General features: G+C 39.7%; 1 protein-coding gene across 1 annotated transcript in view; it reads right to left on the reverse strand.

The window, feature by feature from the left end:
- LOC146312207 (neurotrypsin-like) overlaps window positions 1-21,259 on the reverse strand; it is a 52,933-nt gene extending 31,674 nt beyond the window's left edge. Inside the window, exons 1-2 of the mRNA XM_084741089.1 lie at window positions 21,242-21,259; window positions 4,503-4,694 (exon numbers count right to left, since the gene is read on the reverse strand). Of these exons, the coding sequence (XP_084597215.1) occupies window positions 4,503-4,604 (102 nt within the window). The 5' untranslated portion in view covers window positions 4,605-4,694; window positions 21,242-21,259. The remainder of the gene's footprint in view (window positions 1-4,502; window positions 4,695-21,241) is intronic.
- Window positions 21,260-21,698: the final 439 nt, after the last annotated feature.

Raw genomic sequence — 21,698 nt, forward strand, 5'->3', positions numbered from 1 at the left:
AACGGTTAATCAATTATCAAAATTGTGGCCAATTAATCTTCTCTTAATTGACCACTCAATCATTCCAGATTTATAAGATAGCGTCCTCTATTTTGAGCCTTTGGGACGTCTCCATGCCCTCAAAGGTAACTATTGTCAACAAGGTTTGCAGCTGCACAAGCAAATCGCCTGATCGTAATGTTTCTTTTAAAATGCAGAGATTTCTGGCCTGAATCGTCGCTGGTATAAATGCTGGTGTGCAGAGCTTTACCTCTGAGGTACCAACCATGTCTCCTAGAAATTAAGTTTCTCTTCTCATTTGTTTTACCAGTGGCTGCCTTAATTATGTTCCCTTGCAGCACTTTGCTTCTACAAAGAGCCGTGCATTGACACCAGAGACCAGGATTCACATTTACAAGTCTCGTGTGTTGTTCAGTTTGGGCAACAAAAGCACTATTTCTTCAATTCATTTTGGACTCTTTAAATATTCAACCAAGACAGCAATCTTTCCCTAAGCTTAACCAGGTCCCTAAACATAACCACGGAAAAGCAGAATCACGCTTTAGTTGCTGTGAGTGGAAAACAAATGAAATACATTGTCAGTTCATATGTGGCACAATTTTTTAACTTGTTAGAAATGTTAATTAACAGCAGTTTCACATTATGTTGATGGATGTTGTAAATTAGAGGTATATAAATGTACTTTCAGGGAGAGTTGGTGTCTTCTGCTGGTGGGCTGTTGTAAATACAAGACTGTCCCCCAAAAAAGGACAACAGCATTACTCATTTCCACAAAACATTTGTTTATATTCAAGTGACAAAGCCCTCTGGCGGCTGTTCTTGCGGGAGCAAAGGAAGAAGTCAGGTGATGCTGCGTTTGAGGTCAAGGCGGCCGGAGGGGCCAACGAAACGCTTTCCAACAAACAGTCAACGTTGTTTTATTTATTGCATAAACCCGACCACGTGTTTATCATTGTAACCACGACAACAAAGGTCCCCTAACCTTAACAAAGCAGTCATTTTTAACCCGAAACTGTCACATCATATAACATTTATTTTCAGATTTATCAGTGATTTGTAACAGTTTTGGACACAGAGCAATGGTGTTGTCCTGTCAGAAAAACACTTCTATAGGACATATGTTCTAGAGGACATATTTTGTCACCTGATTTGAATTTAGTATTTGTCTATTTTGATTATTTTCTTTGCACTAGCATGCAGAAACCTGACTGGGCACCCTGGGCACTCAGATGATAGATCCACCCATATTATGAACTTACTCCTTTACACAATTTACTGTTTTAACATGAAACTATCCTAAAACTGTTTAAAATAAAGTGATGTTGGATATAATTCAGAGTAAAGCAGAGTTTGAAGGCTGCAGATTGATTTCCACAGTCTGGTTCTGTTCTGTTTACACGTGAACATCTTTGTTCTGATGTTGCCGCTGACAAAATAACTCAGCCTCCTCCTGCTGCATCCAGGACTCTCCCGATGAAAAGATTTGTCTAATGAAGTTGAAATGAAAAAGAAAAAAAAGAAAAAAGCTGAAACTCATCTGCAGTGTGCTATTTGTGCTACATGCACGGCTGCTCCCAGTGTTGGTGTGTCTAATTAAATCCTGCACATCACTGTACTCCACTAATGACTTCAACACAGGTTACACAGCTCGTATGCTGCACATTAGCACAACACACACTTAATGTAGTGAGTAAAGAAAAAAAAAACAGAAAATAAATGAATCTAATGATTAATGGATTGATTTAGCATTAATTGGTTGCTTGCAACATGCAGAGGAAGCATAAGAAATAAGAATCTTTGACTATTTTTGTCTATAAATGACTGAACCTGCCTTCCAGCTGCACCAAACACCTTTAGTTTTCTCCTTAAGTATGACCTGACCTGAGGGACTTACTAAAGGGCTTTACACAGAATCCCTTAAACGGTTTCCCTAGTTAAGGTAAAACACTGAGGCATTTACTGCATTAAAAGACATTTTGCTCATTTGCTTGCTTGCAATGGGTCTTGTCTAGAAAGAAACTCGCCTTGTCAAAATCAGTGATCCTTTTAACCCAAACTATGATCTGTCCCTCAACCTAACCAAGCGTTCATAAACCTGCACAGATTTTAACCACAGGATTATAAACACGATAAAACATAATTAGTTTGTCCAACGTCCACAATGATGAAACAACACGTACAAATCTCGCAAGAGTTTCACAAATCAAGGGTTCCCTTCTCGACATGACGCTTGCACTGGTGGTGGGATACCTGATGGATCACCTTCATCCATGACGTCCAAAAAATTACAACAACTTGTCTCTTCCGACAAGAATTATTTTAACAAATATACATTACATAACCTGTATCAAATTTGGAATATTGTCAGATTCTGAATAATAGGAGAAAATCTGTGTGCATCTAAACTTAGTCAGCACTTCTTATAAAAAGAGATTGTCTGTACTAGGGCTGTCTCCATCCAATTTTTTTTTTTTTTTTTTTTTGTCGAATCAGATTTGACTGTCCAATACAAATAGTCAGTGATTTTGTTTTAGTTTGTTTGTTTGTTTGTCCTCCTATAGTTATAAAATCAGGGCATTTCAGAGCCCCTTTTCCTCAGCAGCTGCTGTCTGGTGTAACCTGCCCTGCACGCTCTGCGCTCCTTCACTGCGAGAATTTAGGGTTTATTTCAACCAAACCAGAGCTGGTGATTATTGGAGCAGTGGAGAGACAAACCAAGACATTTTTGTTGAGTTTATTATGTGTCTGTGAAATCTGAATGACGTTTTACAAAAGGAGTGTGGTTAGGTAGGAGAGGCTGCATTCACTGAAAAAACGGAAATCTAAACTGTACATTTACTGCCAGACCAACAACTTCTTGGCTCACCTTTCCTCCATCCTCTGAAGTTACACACTCATTACAATACGCTATTCTGACCAGTCAGTAGCCTGCAGTCTTTGCTGGCTCACCTTTGTCATCAGGACTAAATCCTAAATACTTCTTTTTTAGTAGTTAGGCCCGTAGCTTTATCTCCTAGACGCCATGTTTCACAGCTCAGAGCAGCACAGACACGGACCGCTGGTGGCGTGTGCAGCACCCTACAATACAGTATCCCCCAATCAGGTTAACAGAAAGAGGAGCGTCTGTATTAAAAATCATACTGGCGGGATTTCTTACCTTTGTAACCCCCAGAGCCTAGTTGTGCGCAGTTTCATATCGGAACTACTTTCTCTCTAGTAGAGAGAAAATAGTTCCAATAGAGTAGAGAGAAAGTAGGTCTGGGATGATTATACTGCAGAAAGAAAGCTGTTCCTAAATGAAGTTGCTCACAACAAGCTCTGTGAATCATCTTGAGTAACCAGGTCATGATTTCTGCAAAGAGGCATTGCTGTTGAGTTTTTCAAATGTATTTTTGCCACTTTGAGCACCACAATCCAAGTGCCATCTAAAACCTTTATATTCAAGATGATATAAAAGGCAGACATCTGTACAGCCAATATCTCCAAAACTCTGCAACTCGCACCCAAAAAAAATCAAGAAGAATAAAAAGCACAACAAGCCAAAGGAAAAATATGTATTTTTGATTTTGGAGTGAACTATCCCTTTAAGTTATTAAGAAACAGTGATGGGTTCTGTACTTTACAATAACGCTCCCTTTGCCAGTTATAAATGGCAATAACTCATTTGTAAGATTAATTAAGGCAGAACTGGATCTTGCCACAACATCATATATGAAAATTGTGTTAAAACTTGTTAATTAGTGATTTATAAACGGTTAACAACCTAATTATTAATCATTTATAAATCATTGGTAAGGGGAGTCTTCTTATAAAGTTGACCATGCATTCTGGACTGTAAATTACTGAAGCCGACTTCCAGCTGAGACTCAGGCTCCTCTGACCCACACCTGACAACACCACCTGCTCCACCAGTTTTCGGTTTCTCTGAGGTGACTGAATCGGTGTGACAAACTCCAACAGCCCGGACAGGGTTCATTCCCACAACACCGCGGGGGCACAGGAGCCACCGACGGGCTCCAATCATGATATCCCGCCGAGGGGGCTGGAGGGGGAGGGATGGAGGAAGGGAGGAGGAGGAGGAGGAGGAGGGTGATTGAGACCATGCATGAGTGTGTGTATGTGCGTGAGACAACATGGTGTCTGGTTAATTGGACAATGCGCTTTGATGATGGCGCCATTAATTGGCTAAAAGGCAGATTAGAGGTGTTTGATGCGCTTCTTTACGCGCTGACCTGCACCTGCTTTTGTTGGAAATGCACCCTGAATAAATCAATAGTGGGTTTATTGTTAAAACACGAGTCACTCCTCAAAGCTTGGCTGCATTATTATCAATCTTATTATCAATTTAATTGAGAGTCTTTTGTAAAAAATGCAGCTCAGGTCATCAAAGCATGACAGTCACGGGACATGGCTCAAGAAAAAAAGAATAAAAAATGAGGCCACATTAGAAAATCAACCCCATCATCATCATCCTCATCATCATACAGGGGTAGGTTACATACCTCCGCGAGCAACGGCAGCCAGAGGCAGGCGGTTCCGATCAAGCACAACATTTCCCGGCTGGTCAGAGCCATCCTTCCCGCCCGGTGTGTCCTCCGTGTCATAGCCTGAGAAACCGCCGCTCCACTCCCATCTCTGAGTCCGACCTGCCCGAGAGGTGAACAGATATCCTCCTCCTCCTCCTCGTCCCGCTGCTGGAAGGAGAAGAAACGTGGTGAGTGATGAGGATGTACGTGGGAGGTTTTACGCGCAGAGGAAGACAGGGTGCGGCACTATAAACGCTTCACGGGATGGAAAACACACACACACACACACACACACACACACCGATCCAGTTCTGGTGAAATAGTGTTGAGCTCTGCAAAAACCTGATGCCACAAGCATCCCTCTCCCTCTCTCTCTCTCTCTCTCTCTCTCTTACTCACTCACACACACACACACACACACCTCTGTATGTGCCAGCTGCATGATTCATCATTGATGAATTGTTGGATTTGACTTTGTTTTCTGCTCGTTTATCACCTCTTCGGGGTCATGTTGTATATTTAGATTTGGGCTATGCAGAACAATTCTGCAAATGACCTCTTCAGCTGATGAATGAATGTCACTAAATTCACCTACATGCAGACTCTGATGCATGGAAATGTGTAGGGGAGAGCAGGGACGGAAGTATCAAGGGGGCGGTTGCAACATGGACCTTTTCTCTTGTAACACGTTAGTCAGGAACATGCTGTGAAGTCCACGAAATACCAAAGGTGGGTAGGTACAGCTTGACAGCTTTCCACTTTTAGTCTTCTACTCTTCACATTTTCAAAACAAGCTCATTACTTAAGTTTTAATGCTTTTGAAGAAAATTGATTATTTGTATTTTGCCTCATTGTGCGGCACCTTCTTATCATCAAGACTGATTTCAAACTAAATGGATGGGACAGTAACGTAGAAAAGACAACCCATCGGTGCATATTACACGTGACAGATGTAACAAGACGAAAACACTGTAAAAGATGTAAAAAGGCTAACAATGTATAATATATGTATGTATAAGACGTAACAAGACGAAACCAACGTAAAAGATGTAATAATGCAAAAATGATATAAAAGATGTACAAGACAAAAAAGATGTGACAAGTCAAAAAACAGTTTAAAAGATGTAACAAGATGAAAAATATGTAACAAAACAAAAAAAGGACATAAAATACACAAGACTAAAACAATGTAAAAAAAAAAATGTAATAAGACAAAAATGGCATAACATGTTACTAGATGAAAATCCTGTGAAAGATGTAACAAGACAAACAACAATGTAAAGACATAACAGGATGAAAACTATGCAAAATATGTAACAAGATGAAAATAACTTAAAAGACATAACAAGATGAAAAAGATGTAACAAAACAAAAGTGTTAAATACAACAAGACAAAAATTATGTAAAATTTGTAACAAGACATAAATGACATAACAAGACTTAACAAAATGAACATGACATAAAGGATGTTACAAGACGAAAGAATTCTGTGAAAGTTGTAACAAGACAAAAAACTGTAAAAAAAAAAAAAAAATGAATACAACTTTAAAGACTTAACAGATGAAAAAGATGTAACAAAGCAAAAATGACATAAAAGAGGTAACAAGACAAAAGTGATGTAAAAGACATAAAAGAGAAGAGAAAAATCGTTTTACGAGATGTAACAAGATCAAAGACGTAGATTAAAAAGGGATGTAAAACATGTAACATGACAAAAACTTGACAAGTGACAAGTTCTTCTGACTAATTAATTCAAACTTCAAAATGGTTTGTATTAGTAGAAGACATGTATGTTGTCAAGGTGATGATAAACGGTTTGTAAGAGGCTGCATCTTTTTCAAAGTGAATAATTAGATAACAGGTAATATTTAGCTCATTCACGTTTGTGCAATTACAGAACCAAAGGCAATCAGAGCGTTGCTGACATTTAGCCAAATACATACAATACTGTGTGATAGAAACATGATGGAAAAAAGCTCAAATATCAGTAGAGCACAGGTGCGATGATTCAGAACGACTGAAAACATTTGGCAGGAGAGAGACAGATGAAAGACAGACACCATGCTTTATCCCAGTCAGATGCACAGATTATGAAGTGATCAACATAAAACATCATTCACACCAGAGAATAACTCCACACAATTTTGGAAGGAGCTGCAATGATCTCTATGGGCTGAAAGGTACAAATTTCTTGAACTTCAGTTAGATGTGGTCAGACATGGCCTGTAATAATTTCCAAGTACAACTGATTGTGATGTTGTGCAGCACTGTAGTCCAATGCTGGCAAGGGCAGCAGAATATTTATAGTGGATCCTTTGAAATTTGTGATTGGCCCATAATAACTTAGCCTGGGAACCAGATGAATCTGCGAGCTGCTCTGGCAGATACGTCTCGTTCTAATAATGACTGGTTTAGGATTCGAAATATAACGTTCACAGCCAAGACTTGCATCTGAACTTCATGGCCAAGACTTATTTGTAACTTGCAAAACAAATTAAAGGAAAAATATGAAGAAACGTGTTAGGAAATATACTGAATACTCACGCTCACAGGGCATGGGTGATCACCAAATAGTTTGATAAAAATGATGTGAATCATTTGCTTTGAACTTTACAGTCACCAAATCAGAACCCGACTCAACAACTACAGGATATTTTGGTGCAACGTGTTAGACAGGACGGTCATAAAAACAGCTAATGTTTTTGAATAATGTTTATCCCTGCAGTAGGGTTTAGAGACTTGGAATATATATGACAAGAAGCACTAAAGCCGTTTTTTTATTTGTCACCCATCTGCAAATATATTGTTATAATAAAGTAAGCTGCAAGAGGCCAGAGTGCTGTTTATCAGGGAAAAGTTTTCTGCGTTCAATAATTCAAACTACTGTGGAAAAACACTACTAATGTTTCCCATTTGTCCATTTTTTTTTCTTAATGTTGAGGCTCCTGTTTGTAAAACTGCTAAAACATAAGCAGCTTTACGAGGAAACATCCAAAACAGAAACTGGCTGTGAAATAAAATCCGCACAGCAAAGATTTTGGCTGATGGTGACAAAAACCCGTCCAAAAAAACACACATTTTGATTACAGTTGTTGACAAAATTGCCTGAATGCTTTTGCCTCAAAATGTTATATTTGAAGCTGATCCAAGAAGAAGCATTTCAGAGCCGTACAGATAAAAACAGAGTCGGCTGCCAGGACGTTTTGTCTTCACTCAGCAGTTGGACTGTAGTGCTGGAGAGAAGTGGTCAGCTCAGCTTTTTCCTGCTTGTGTGTCTGTTCTTATCAGAGTCCCCAAAAGAAATGCAATCACACCAAAGAGCAGAAAAAAAGAAATTAACTGGAGCGAGGTTACACCTAAGCATATAGTTTACTCTGTTGAATATTTTCTCAAACATTTTGTCAATAAAATGTAATAAAATTGGCCTTGACAATTTCCTGAAGTGTTAAAAATGCTCATTTTGCACAACTAACAGTCTAAAGCCCAAATATATTTTGTATACTATTTTGTTTACTATGAAATAAGACGAAGTAAAAGCAACTAATCCTCATATTTGAGAAGCTGGAACTGTGTAATGTTGAACAAAATGCTTTCCACAGCCATGCTAGCAGCTCTGTGGGGCTGTACTTGGGCACAGCAGTGCTGAGCTAAATGCTAATATATCAACAGTAAACATGCAAATGACATTTACCAGGTATAATAATGTTCACTATCTTAGCTAGCACGTTAACATTTTTTAATTAGCGCCAAACACAAAACACTTCTCACCTGATACCCGATACTTTTTTTGGTATCACCTTGGCTGAGGTTCCAAGGGAACTGAGCCAATACTCAAGGGTGACATGAAAACACTGCAGACCAGTGATTGGTCACGCAACGCAGCACGACCTGCACAAACCAGGCAATTTTAAATAGCCAAGCTACTGTCAATAGGGACCATAATGTTTTTTATTCATTCTAAAACAGCAGCTCCGTGGTTAATCGATGGAGTGCAGATCTTTTGTGAGTGTGGGAGAGAGAGAGACAGAGCAGAGACAGCAGAGTTGTGGAAAAAGTGAGCAGTGAAGTTGTCAATCTGGCAGTAAACGTACAGTGTAGGTTACGGTTTCCATCCATCCATTTTCTTCCGCTTATCGAGGGTCGGGTCGCAGTGGCAGCAAGCTAAGCAGGATTTTCCAGATGTCTCAGATGTCCCCTGGGATATTTTACACCTCTTCCTAGGGAATCCTGAGGTATTCCCAGGCCAGATGAGACATAATCCCTCCACCAGGTTCTGGGTTTACCTCAGGGAAGCATCCGAATCAGATGCCTAAACCTCCACAACTGGCTCTCTTCTACATGCAGCGGCTCTTCCAAGCTCCCTCCAGATGTCCAAGCTCCTCATCCTATCTCTAAAGCTGAGCCCAACCACCTTATGAAGGAAACTCATTTAGGCTGCTTGAATCCGTGACCTCACTGTTTTGGTCACTACCTAAAACTTATGACCATGGTGGGAGAATGACAGGAGAAACACTGGATTGTGTCGTCTGTTTAAAGCCCCGTCTAGGCAGCAAGTGTTTTGTTACTTGAGCATCTGAGAGCACAAAAAATGCTTTTATTGAAAAAGAATTAATTGTGTGAGAGAATCGTGATCTCCATTCTTGAGGATAAAAATCGTGATTCACATGTCAGCAAGAATCATGCAGCCCCACTGATGAGAGGAACAGAGCTGTCAACTGATCACCAACTGGTGTTGAGTTGGATCAGGTTGCGAGGGAGACTGCCAGACAAAGAAATGCCGAGACTGATGAAAATACTGGACAAACTGAAATGTTGACCTGTCGATGGCACAAGATGAAAAGGCAGAAGATCTTCAAGTTATGAGGGTACATCGTCCAGGAGCAAGTCTGTCCAAAATGTTCTGCCAATCCATCAAATAGATGTCAAGCTATTTCACTGCATAAAGCCAAAACTCTGTCCTGCTTGTGGTGCTAGATTAAAGGTCAGGCGATCACCAAAGTCAATAGCATTCATCCTCTGGGAAATCTGAATGCCTGTACTAAACTTCGTGGTAATGTGTATAATAGTTGTTGGGATAGTCTGGGTCAAAGTGGTGGACCGACCAACACCGTTATCTCTAAAAATGATTCATCAAAATATTTTCAGAATATTATTATATTGATTCAGCATCATTTCAGCCCAAAACCAAATTACTTTTGTGATACTGGAGTTCACACACACCATCCATCATCCCTGCAGTCTGCTGTATCAGCAGTGTTTTGATGCAACATCAGCCAAGTCTCTTCTCATCGACACACAACGGAGAACATCTGAGCCGGAGACAGCTGTCAGTCACTCTGCACAACTTTTCATCCTCTCAGACTCATTTTTTTCTCTTGGATCCCGGTCCAAAACACATTTTTCTTCTTGTGCTCGCGACCAGCCAGGGACACACCGCCGTCTCTGCTCGGTATATCAGAGGAATGAGATGTCTCTGTTTCATAAAATATAAGCACTGAACTAGGCACAAGTGCAATTTTCTATCCCCGTGCCTCTGCGATCCCCTGAAGCTGTGCGGGAGAGATTAGCTAAATTCATCTACTTCACAGAGTTTTGTTTTACCCACGGGCCCCAGGGCGGGAGATTACTTGTGAAATTAAACTTCTTTTTTTAAAAGTTTCATAGTTTCCCTTGCCAACGATGCCTTTGATGTTAGTGTTCAGTGATAACAGTTTGCTATCTTTAACCCAAATCCAATTTCTCTTATCATTGTCATCTTTCTCTCTCTGGTTATCTCTGCGTCTCTCTTTTCCCATTTCTCCCATTCCTAATTTTCTGTTTATTGCATTGCGGCGTGTAAACAGCATGGATGGACTTGTGCAATATGAAAGTAATATCTTCGACACACAAAGAGAGATGTCCACAAATACATGAGAAAGTATCTTGTTCCAAATACTTGCTCTTCAAATGCAATTAAATAAAACACAAGATTCTTGTATGGAATTGAATTGAAATACAAGTAATGTGTAATGTGAAAATACATATATATACATACATATACAAATACATATATATACAAACTGATATCATATTTTGGGCAGCCTCAATATGGGCCTGACCTTAATCGTTCCTGCACTGAAAAGATGAGCGCTGCTAATTTCTCTGCTAAAGTGGCCAATCAGGATAACTTGCAGGTGGGAGGCTGCAAATTTAGGGGTGCGTGCTGAGAGGTTTTAGTCCGCCTTTATCAGAGAAAAAAAAGAGTGTTTGCGTTGTTTGTGCAAGCAGCTCGTTTATGGCGACCTCTAGTGGCCGTACTAATTATGACAGGAGCAGTATAAAGATCCATACAGTCTTTCTCAGACTTTCACCAGTGAGGCTGGGAGAGCGGGGTTTGAGTCCTGAGCCAAAGATTTGATTTTTCTCAGTTGCAGTTTGATTAGGTTATGAAAAAAAACCTACTTGATTGGGTTTAGGAAAAAAACATGGTTCGTCTCTGACATATGGGCTATTTATACACCTGGTACAATTGGTATCCACCATGCTAAGCTTTATACAGCTGATTGTAGACAGCCACACTGACTATTCCACCGCGGGCGCAAATAGCAAATCTGCCTTAATGTTCCAGGTTACTAAAGATACTTTTCATAAGTGACGTTAGGCCTGGGCAATAAAACCATAGCAATATCTATCAGTCATCAATAGCATTAAGGAAGTAGTTCTGTAAAATAGTTTCTCTTTAATGCATTAAACGCAAAACCGCCATGAAAACATAAAACGTATACACCCCGGCTCATAACCAACCTGTTATATCCCTTGATAATGGAACAAGCTATGAATGACTTGAACAAACAATCATTGATCAGACAAAACCACACGTGTGCTCCTACCCTGGCTCATAAACGGCCAATCATATCCCTAGGTGCTACAAGAGACATGTGAGACAACAGCGTGCAAAATGAGTGCAGATATGCAGATTAAAAAAGGACAGGTCAGCTCGCCGGTGTGATTTTTAAGTCAGACGACTACTAGAGGTCGAGGGACACTGACTTATGGAGGGGGCTCGGCGTAGAACTGCTGTTGCGAGGAGCCAGCTGAGGTGGAGGAGCTGGAAAGCGTTGAAGAGAAGGATGTCATGATCGGCCACTATCATGAAAAACCTTTCAGCTATATTGGCCGATATTTTCCTATGAAACGTAACATACGTCTTTTAACCGAAACCATGATCTGATTAACATGATGCGACTTACACCACATATTTAAGTCATATATATTGACTTGGGAATCATTGGCAATTGACCAATTCTGACGTTGAGTTATGATGACATATTGGTGATTTCTAGCTGGTAAGTTAGTCACTTCTAGAGCACATCAGGTGTTTGTCATTGGCTCTTTTATTCTGTTGTATTTTAGTATCATTCAGGAAGCGTGCCTTAGTTTAAATATGTGATCACATTTTTGATTATATAACTTTATCTTAGCATAAATTTGCACCAAACATCAAAGCATCTTCTGTCCTGACAATGAGTGTGTTGCTGAACCCGACAGGACACTAGATTTTCTTATATTTAGCCAAAGACTGATTTTTTTTTTTTAACATTTTTTCCTACAGTTAAACCCCAGGATATTTGAGAATAAATGACACATTTAATAATATTTTTTAAGCATTTCAAATACATAAATACAGCTATTTTTTGCAAATTATATCTATTTTTTTTTCTGCCCAGCAAGTCACTCATTACAAAACACTCACAAGTAATTGAATATGTATTTTGAGTACATTTAATTGAAATATTGCCTGATCTGTACGCACACATGCTTGTATATAGAGTATACTGTACAGCATGTGTGCTTGTTTGCTTCTGCCAGCGTCTTTGTCTCTTTTTTCCCCCCACAGACACGCGGAAGCCCATATGTGATCGTGGATGAGAGTTGGCATCACGCTGATTTTTGCAAACGCCTGGTTGTCATGGCAACATGGCAGCGGCTCCTCTCGAATGCGAGTAGCTACATCTCCCGTCCCTGACTGTTTACTGTGTACATGTCCAGAACAAAGGACGAGCATCGGTCCAAAAATGAAAATAAAATCACAACAAATTGAAGTCGCTGCGGGCTCGCTGCTCTGTCTGTCATGATGGATTTCTGCAAAATGTAAGAGCTTTGAAGATTAACACACACACACACACACACACACACACACTGAGGTTTTGTCATATGCATTGTGTGTGTGCGTGTTTAAGTTCTACCCAGAAGCACTTCCTCAAATCCCATTACTCCCGTCCCCGGCTCCTCCTCGTCCCCCTCGAACATCGAGAGGATCCAATCCCCACAGCTAAGACAGTTGGTATGGAAACGGATCAGTAAAGCCCCAAATTTCTCTTTTAACAACTCATTACCGATCCCTGCCACTTTCTAATGTCACTGCTTCCACGCTATGGCAGCAAGAAACACCATTACTAACCCAGATTGCTGCAGGGATGAAGAGGAATGTGGTAATCATCCTGTTTGCTTGCTCTCTCATCTGTAATATTTCAATTTCCTCCCTCAGTTTATCTGACTTCCTTTCACCTGCAAAGCCATTATTGAGCTGCTTGAAGAGAAAACATGCCTGGATGCCTTGTTTTGCATTTGAAACACACTTCTAATCATTTTTTCTGGAAGGGTGATAAAATAGTGGAGAGCTAAAGGAGTGCACGGGGTCCCATTCTTTCGGCTGGCATTTCACACACCACGTGAAATCCAAAATGAAAAGGCAATACAGCATCAATGAAAGCAAAAATGCCACGGGTGTAAGTGTAGATACGGGGGAAACACAAACAAGAGTGTTGATTCTGCAGGAAAAAGATCACAGCTATTTTATCACGCCGAGAAGCCGAATCCCCGCAGAGAGCTCTGGCTTCCTGCTCTGCTTTTTCTCTCATCTCGCTGACAGTCACAAAACAGAGATGGGGAAATCAGGAGGACGGTGGTGGACTGATGGGAAGAGAGGGAACACACTGAGGGTGGAGCACAAAAAGGAGGAGAGCACATTTGAGATGAAAGGGATGGAGCAAAAAGGCCTTAAAGGAACAGCTTGTGATGTTACAACATCTAATCCTCGACCTGGCTGAATAATTTTGGCCTGGGGCTTGGTGTGTTAGTGAGCTGTAACAGCCACTAAAGTCAGTGACTGCTCCCACCTACAACCACTCACACAATCTGTGAAAATCTGCTCTGACTCAGCTTAGTGACACTTAGTAATCAGGAACTTTTGCTCATGGGTGGTAATTATGATTGATACACCAATTAATTGCACCATCATTGCATTAAGTGATGCAAATATAATTTTTATTGGAAGAACTTAGTTGGCGAACAGAATAATCTCTAAGCAGAATAAGTGTGACAAATACTGGAAGATTTTATCTTTTTTTTTCCAGCTTTTACCTGTGTCTTGAGGCTTTTTGGGCTTCCTAGTTAAAGTGTCTCCCAACCTCATTTTCAGTGCTGAGCTTTTAGTATCAGCGGGTCTGTGATGAGATAGTCTCACTCACCAGATGCAGACTTTGGGCATAAGCCTGTCATTGGCCACCTTATTCAGGCAGCATAAGCAACATCCACTATCTGTGTTCTCAAAGTCCCCTTCCTGACTGGGAACAACAACAACCTCCGAGCCAATGACGGTAAATAAAGACGGACAACACATCGCCTCTTCCTCCAACTCTTCAAAAATGACACCAAAATATCCTGAATGTCATTTGGATCCAGAGGTTGCGCAGTCGTTATAAGTGTTCAAACTGTGGTGTCGATTTCCCATCTGCACAGAGCAGAGCTCAGCTGTCAATCATGGCATAAAAACAACTAATTAAAGTCAAACTGATCAGAAAAAAATGACACTCGGAACAAATGTCACTGTAATAAGAACTATTTAAAATGACAGAAACCATCTTTGGGAAAAAAAAGAAATTCGATGTGTAGTTCGACGTTTCAGTTAATTGGAAGGCAGGATTTATGAGTTGTGCCCTCCACCAGGGGGCAATAGAGCTGCTTTGGCTTCACTGTTATGTCAGCATGCTAACATGCTATGCAAACGTGTTAACCACACATTACGTTTTCTGAGGACGTGCACAATTAGCACTCCAAATGGATGCAAAGCAGCCATGATGTGTATGGATGCGTAGGAGTACATAAACAAATGCAAAGTTAAAAGCAAGTCTCCAGCATGAGAATCTGTAGCCATGCTAGCAGCTCTGTGGGGCTGCTTTGAGGTAGCCCTGAATGCTAACATTGTCATGCTAACATGTTCACTGTGACAATGCTAACATGCCAAACTTTAGCAGGTTGAGGCTGATGTGAAGTATTTGGTCATAAACTAAAGTATCGGAGAAATTTAAATTTTGACCTGAGGGTGCAAGATGAAAAGTCTGCACAAAACTTCATGTCAGTCCATCACAAATTGCTGAGACACAGAGAGACAGATAGTGTCATCCAGAGTCTCACAGCTAACTAAAGCTAAATGTAAGTGGAGGCAACAACTCAGACATTCCAGCTGAGTTATCAATGAGTCCTTGCTACTGATGTACAACACTATTAAGTCCTTGAAAATAAATTCAAATCAAAGGACACGACACAGAACTGTGTATTATCATGTAGGAAGAAAACAAAGGTCCCTGTACTTTGCCCCTGGCAACTGAGGCTCTTTGGTTTTCCCAAAGAGCAAAATTCATGTGTTTTTTAATGATCTCACTGCTGTGAACGACAAATTTAACTTGGTAATTTATGACTTCATGTATAATGACCTAAAGAGTCCACTGACAGAAAAAATTAAAAAATAGAAAGATTTTTATTAAAGATCATGGAGCCTAGGAGAGAGTACCCCTGTGACTTTTATTATTGGATATACATTTATCATAATTATTATTATTATTATTATTGGATATACTATCATTGAAATGTATATTCTACCATCAAAACTAAATGGACACGTATATGTGTCTGTCCCTGCAAATACTAATAATTAGTAAATTAAATAATAAATAAATATTAAAGTGCTATCTTCTTAACAACACTGACAAAGATGCACAGTGGCAGTGACATGACACATTCATCCACGGGATGAATGTGTGAAAGGAGAAGTGATTAAATAAATAAATAAATAAAAACTCGCTCCCACGCTTCTTTGGCCACATCATTGTTTTGTTCTATATTTTTTTTGTCGTGTCATTCTGTCATGTGTGCATGAAAACAATGGAACACATGGAACTAACTTCGGTGGTGTTTCCTCCATCCCGGACACAAAAGAGGCGCTGCACCTGAGAGGAGGGTGGTTTGTGAGACTGCATTGATGCAGACTTGCTGTTGGAGGGCTTTAGAACCCACTGCCCCTTCAAGCTGACTGGTTCTTTCACACAAACATGCAAACAGAGTGAGTGTGGGTAGGGGGCAGTGTGTACAGGCCAGATCTATGTTGTTCCTACAGGAAAGGGAAAAATTGACAGAGGTAGCAAGTCTTCTCAACTGTTTTTGCAGAAAAAGGTCAGGACTTAGGAAGGGTTTATTAAAGTTAGCGTCCAACTTTGCGGCAACATTTTAGGGAGAGTTTTTCCTGTTTCAACGTGACAATAATCATTTGTTTTCTAAATATGGTGCAGAACAACTTGATCGCTCTGCAGAGTCCTGACCTCAGCCGCATCTAACAACAACTTTGGGATGAAAAGGGAAATGGACTAGAAGTCAGCGGTCTGTGTCCAACCTCCTTAATGCCCTTGTGGCTGAATGGGAGAAAACTCCTGCAGTCAGGACCCAAACTCCTGAAGAAAGACTTCCCAGACGAGTGGAGGCTGTTACAACAGCAGATGAATGCCAGTGGTTTTGAAATAAGATGTTCAGCAATCACATACTGGGGTAAAGTTCAGGTGTCCACATATTTCTGGCCATGAAGAGATACGCAGAGAGATAAGAATTAATGCAGAAATGATCAAACAGCCTCACATATTTAAAACACATGTATGTTTTGCATGAATTTAAGAAGGAAAGAAAAGCTATGGAGGGAGACAGAGAGGGTGAAGAGGGTGCTGTGCTCATCATCATCATCATCATCATCATCCTCTGGGGTCCAGAGCGGCACGGCGTTTATCATCAGCTGGCAGGATGTTTCTCAAATCCACCATGGAGAATGTTTTCATCTGTCGGCGTCTGATAATGAAACTGAAATCTGACTGTGCAGCTGATCAAATGCTGCATCTTATCGGCGCCGTGGATCATCGCTGCGGTGTGTTAATCTATTTGATCGTGTTAATTCCTCTAATAAAAAGAATTTAAAAATATTTATTTTAATGTGTTCAAATGTGTGTTTGAGTAGCATGTATTCTTTGTTTGAATGAAAGGTGTGCATGTAGTGCTGGACAGCGAAATTATGAGACTACACTGCCACCAACTGATGGAAACACACAGCATGGTGGTGCAGCTTTTCACTCAAATGGTGCTTTAAATGGAAAGGGCTTTAAAAATAAATGGTATCTTAAGAAAAAGGCAAGGGGAAAAAGAAAAAATGTCAACAACATTAGAGCTGGATGGATAAAAATTCATTATATCTTTGGATCATTCTGAAACATGGATCAGAAAACTTGATAAATCTCTTGACTCATGAGGATGTCTCACTGCCAGAGAATCTGTTATTTCAGAAAAATTCATGAAAGCAGCTCATCCTCCGCCTCCTCTGCCGCTGCCCACTGAGGTCCGCAGACCTCGACTACTCACGGCGAAAACTTTCCCTCTCTGAAGGATGACTCAACTATTGACGTCCTGCAGCCTCTCAGTCTGAGTCAACGATCTGTACTTTCATTGATATTTAGGAAATTGCGTGTTTGTCCTGTCTGGGAGAGCTTTGTGTTGGACCGTCTCCTGCTCTCTGACCTCCCGCTGCCCTCAGGTTGGGTCAGCTACAGCGGAGAGGAGGCTCTGATCTGATAAATAAATCTCTGTGTGTCTCTGAACAGTGATGACCTGCTGTCTCTGTGCGCCTGGTGAAGAGCCACCAGCTCCAGAAAACAAAAGCCCCGAACACTGAAAACAAAAGCAGCCTTGTGAGATGACAAATCAATATGTAGGTGGATTGTTTTATTTATAGCAGCTGTAGAAACTGTCTCATCCAGAGTGACTGCTAGAAACAGTATATTGTTGTTGTAGCATCATATTTCATGATATTATGATACAGTTCATGAGTAAAACAAATATCTGGATTGACCAAATTAACAGGTCACTTCAGATACATAAATGTGTAGAGTGAAAAACAATATTTATATAAAATGCAGTGCAGGTTTCCTCAGAATGAAACTTGGCTCGACACTCTAATGACTCCCCTCGTCTTAACCCACATTTAAAAAAAAGGAAAAAGAGGAAGAGGTCAGAAAACCATGTGTTTCTACTTTCCCTTTGACTGACCTCAGGTTAACCTCGAACAGGAGCATCAGTTAAGATAATTAAAGGTGCACAGTAACACCAAACTGTTTTATCCTCCCATCCATTATCACATAATTTATATTTTTATCCAAATTATTAAGTTATTACATTATCACACATATGAACTGAAAATACCTGTAAGTATGCCTTCTAATTCCTTCTAAATCAATTAACTTATATTACTGTTAACTGTTTAAATTATTATATTGCCTGTTTTTTTAAAGCAAAAGTTAATTAACTACATTTAGGCTCCTACATGCACAATCGAGGAAAGTGCAGCTACTCGAGTACTGGACTTAAATAAGCAATATGTAGCAACTACATGTGGAAATAGTGAGTTTGAGCCACAGACGGTATATTAAATAGGTTGAATCCTATTTAATATACCGTCTACAGTTGAAGTTTTTTTTCTCTCCCCGTCCTCCTCAGACTTGAGGAAGCTCAGGCAACAAGCAACGAGTCCTACACTCAGCTGTTTATCATTGTCGGTTGGCTGTCAGTGTAAAGTTCAGTCTGTTATCCTGAAAACAAAAAAAACCCCACTGCTCTGAAAATACACACTCTGGACTCACCGTCTCACTGCCTGCCAGACCTCATTAGCATATTGCTCAGTTTAACCATGACAAACATCTACGCCTTCTGCAAGATTAACAGACACTTACTCATTCAGCGAACATTTGGCCTTAATTTGAACTCTAATTATTGTGAAAGAGGCAAACAGTAACAGTTATTCCAGCCCGGTATATAAACTTTTAAGGAGGACACTGCAGAAGTAGCACTGCTGTCAGAAAAGCATTACATATTACAGATTTCTCATTTAACTGCAATTTTGAATCATTTGTACTATACTTGAGTGTTGCCATACTTTGCTTCTTTGTTAAACTTAACTGCTGTAGCTGCAGAAGATAAAGACTTTATGTACAACACATGATCAACTTGTGAAATATGATGCATTGTTATAGATCAGAGGTGTCAAACTGATTTTAGTTCATGGGCCACAAACGGCCCAGTTTGATCTAAAGTGCACTGGACCAGTAAAACTTTTGTGTAATAGCCTATAAATAATAACACCCTCAATTTTTTTTACTTCTTTTTTTCTTAAGTACATTATGAAAAATGTGCACATTATGTAAAATGTGTGATCCATTTACTAAAAAGGTGATGAACAGCCTGAGATATATTCAGAAAATAAATGTATTTTCAACAATGTCTCTGCTTTTCCACATTCAGTCAGTCTGTTGTAGACCTGTGTGTCAGTACTACTAATAATTGAAATAACCCAGAACCAAGAAGTGTTGAAACTTCTGCAATCCAGCAAAACTTGCTTTCATTTCTTTTTGTACGCAGATTAGAAAAAAAACATGTATGGTTTTGCATGCAGACACCAGCTTCCTCAATTTAATGCATCATGTGACTGCAGCTGCACACAAGTCTGTGGTGGTGAAGTTGAGCAAGGTGTGTTTGACAGAGTTGACAGTTCAGTGCGGCGCCAAAATATTTCAAAGTATGGCGACACTACATGCCTGTGACGTCTGACAAAAACTAACCCACAAAAAAATGGACAGATTATTTCAGAAAAAAATGTAAATACGGGAAACTTCATCAAGCATGGAGAAAACAGGTGGACAGCTGCATGTGTAAAAAAGGTATCAGATGAAATACTCCTTCTGGTATCGGTATCACTTTCAGGGTACTGGTATCAGTAGTGGTATCTGAATTTTTCAAATGATACCCAGCCCCAATCTGCTGTCATTACATGTGCAACACAATACACAGATCACAGAGGATCTGTAACATAAAACAGTGACGCATATTGGAGTTGAACAACAATATAGTATTTGATGTCCTTCTGATTTGAACAACTTATCTACAACTTTAAATTCTTTTAATTTTCTACTCCTATGTATTGATGCTAAATCATCATATAAAACTAACTAAAGTGGAAACTTTAGAAACTTTACAAATCAAAGGTTTTGTCAGTGTCTTAGTAATATGGTTGCACCAGTACTGTTTTAAAATATTAGTCTGATACAGATTATTTTGTACTGAAAGTCTTGACTGCCTGCATAATGTTCAATATTGTTAAATATGACAACAGTAAGTATTCATTGTTTGTTTTTTCCGAAAACAGTGTCCTGGTCTGGAATTAATAACTGCTCTGCAATTTTTTTTTGTACACTTTGCAAAGTCTTTCAGGGGCCGAATTAGACCCTTTGGTGGGCCGTTTCGGGCCGACAGCCCATATGTTTGACAGCAACCATCCATGAAAAGGAAGAAAACATGAAAATGCTCTGTAGAACTGTATTGCTATTGTAGTAGTTTTACTTTTGATTCTTTCAGTACATTTTGGTCACAATACTTTAATTTAATTGCAGGGCTTTCACTTGTAATCTCTCTTTTTTTACAGTTAAGTATTGGTACTTTTACTTAAGTAAAAAGGATCTGAATACTTGTTCCACCAGTGGAAATGTAGTTCGGAGAACAAGTGTAAAATCAGAAAATCATTAACTGAAACCAACAGCTGCATGGTGGCAGAACAAACATACTTAAACAGTTGAGTAAAAGCACCTTGCTACAGTCTCTCTCTCTTTTTACAGGAACAGTTCTGCTGACTAAATAATAGCAGCAACTTATTATCTATAAAGTAAACATCTGCAGAAACTAATCTGTGTACTGGAGGCAGCGGGTTTATTTCCTACCATTAGGCCAATTTATCACTCAACAGCAAAGTAAATGTGCAATATTACTGGATTTTTAAATTTCATGATGCAGGTTTTAAGATATTGCTTTTACATTATCAACATATTGAAACCATGATATTAATATTCTGTACAAGTGTGTTTTGTCGCTGCAGCGCCCCCGTGTGGTCACTCAGACTCTGTGCGCTGCGGTTTCAAAGGGAGGAACCAGCTCAGAGGAGCAGGTGTGGTGATGAACTGATGGTCAAATTAGCCGAGAGTCAGGTCTACGCCGGAAACTAACCGGTCTAATCTTCAAAATAAAAGCACATGATTCATATTTTGTGGAAAAAAGATAGGCAGTCGAAAGGCATGTTCTGTTAGCTTTTTCAAAGTTTGAAGGCCTGTTAGTCTTTATTTGTGTGTCTTGTTAGAGCTACACAATGTTACACATCTTTTCTTTGTTATCTTGCCGTTTGTGTGTACGCAGTAGTTTTGCATGATAATTAGCTGTTTTTACCTTAATTATAGTGATGTTGCGATTCTTTCAGTACATTCTCACTTTTACCTGTAATGGAGCGTTTTTATCAGGGTTTTGCAGTGTTGCTGCTTTCAGCTCACCTCATTGTCTTCCTCTGGAGATGCTTCTTCTTCCAGCTCTGCAGGCCACCATCCATCGTTTCTAATGCGGGTAATATTGATCAGAGATCAATGCTGTGTGAGAGCGACGGTACAGTTTATAGTCTGGTGTAGTGTAATAATGTTCTACATTTAACAAGCTAAAATAACATTATATCCGTTTCCAAACAGAGTGCATGGTGACCGAGCACATCCGCACGGTCAAAGGTGAACAAAGTGAACTCTGACCTACAATTTATTACCTGCATCCGAAACATCGTCTTTTTTTATATATTATTAACGCTATGCAATTATGCTGATATTTTTTGTCCCAGCATTTCATTTGAACTGCTTTTATAGTTACATGAACAAAAATAATACTTTAGTCAACTTTAAATGACTACAATTAAATTTCATTTGTAAATGGCGCTTATTTTTCACCAGTCAAACTAATAAGTAG

Source organism: Lutjanus erythropterus, chromosome 17, assembly GCF_056507025.1.
Source record: "Lutjanus erythropterus isolate fLutEry1 chromosome 17, fLutEry1.hap2, whole genome shotgun sequence".
Lineage (NCBI taxonomy): Eukaryota > Metazoa > Chordata > Actinopteri > Lutjaniformes > Lutjanidae > Lutjanus > Lutjanus erythropterus.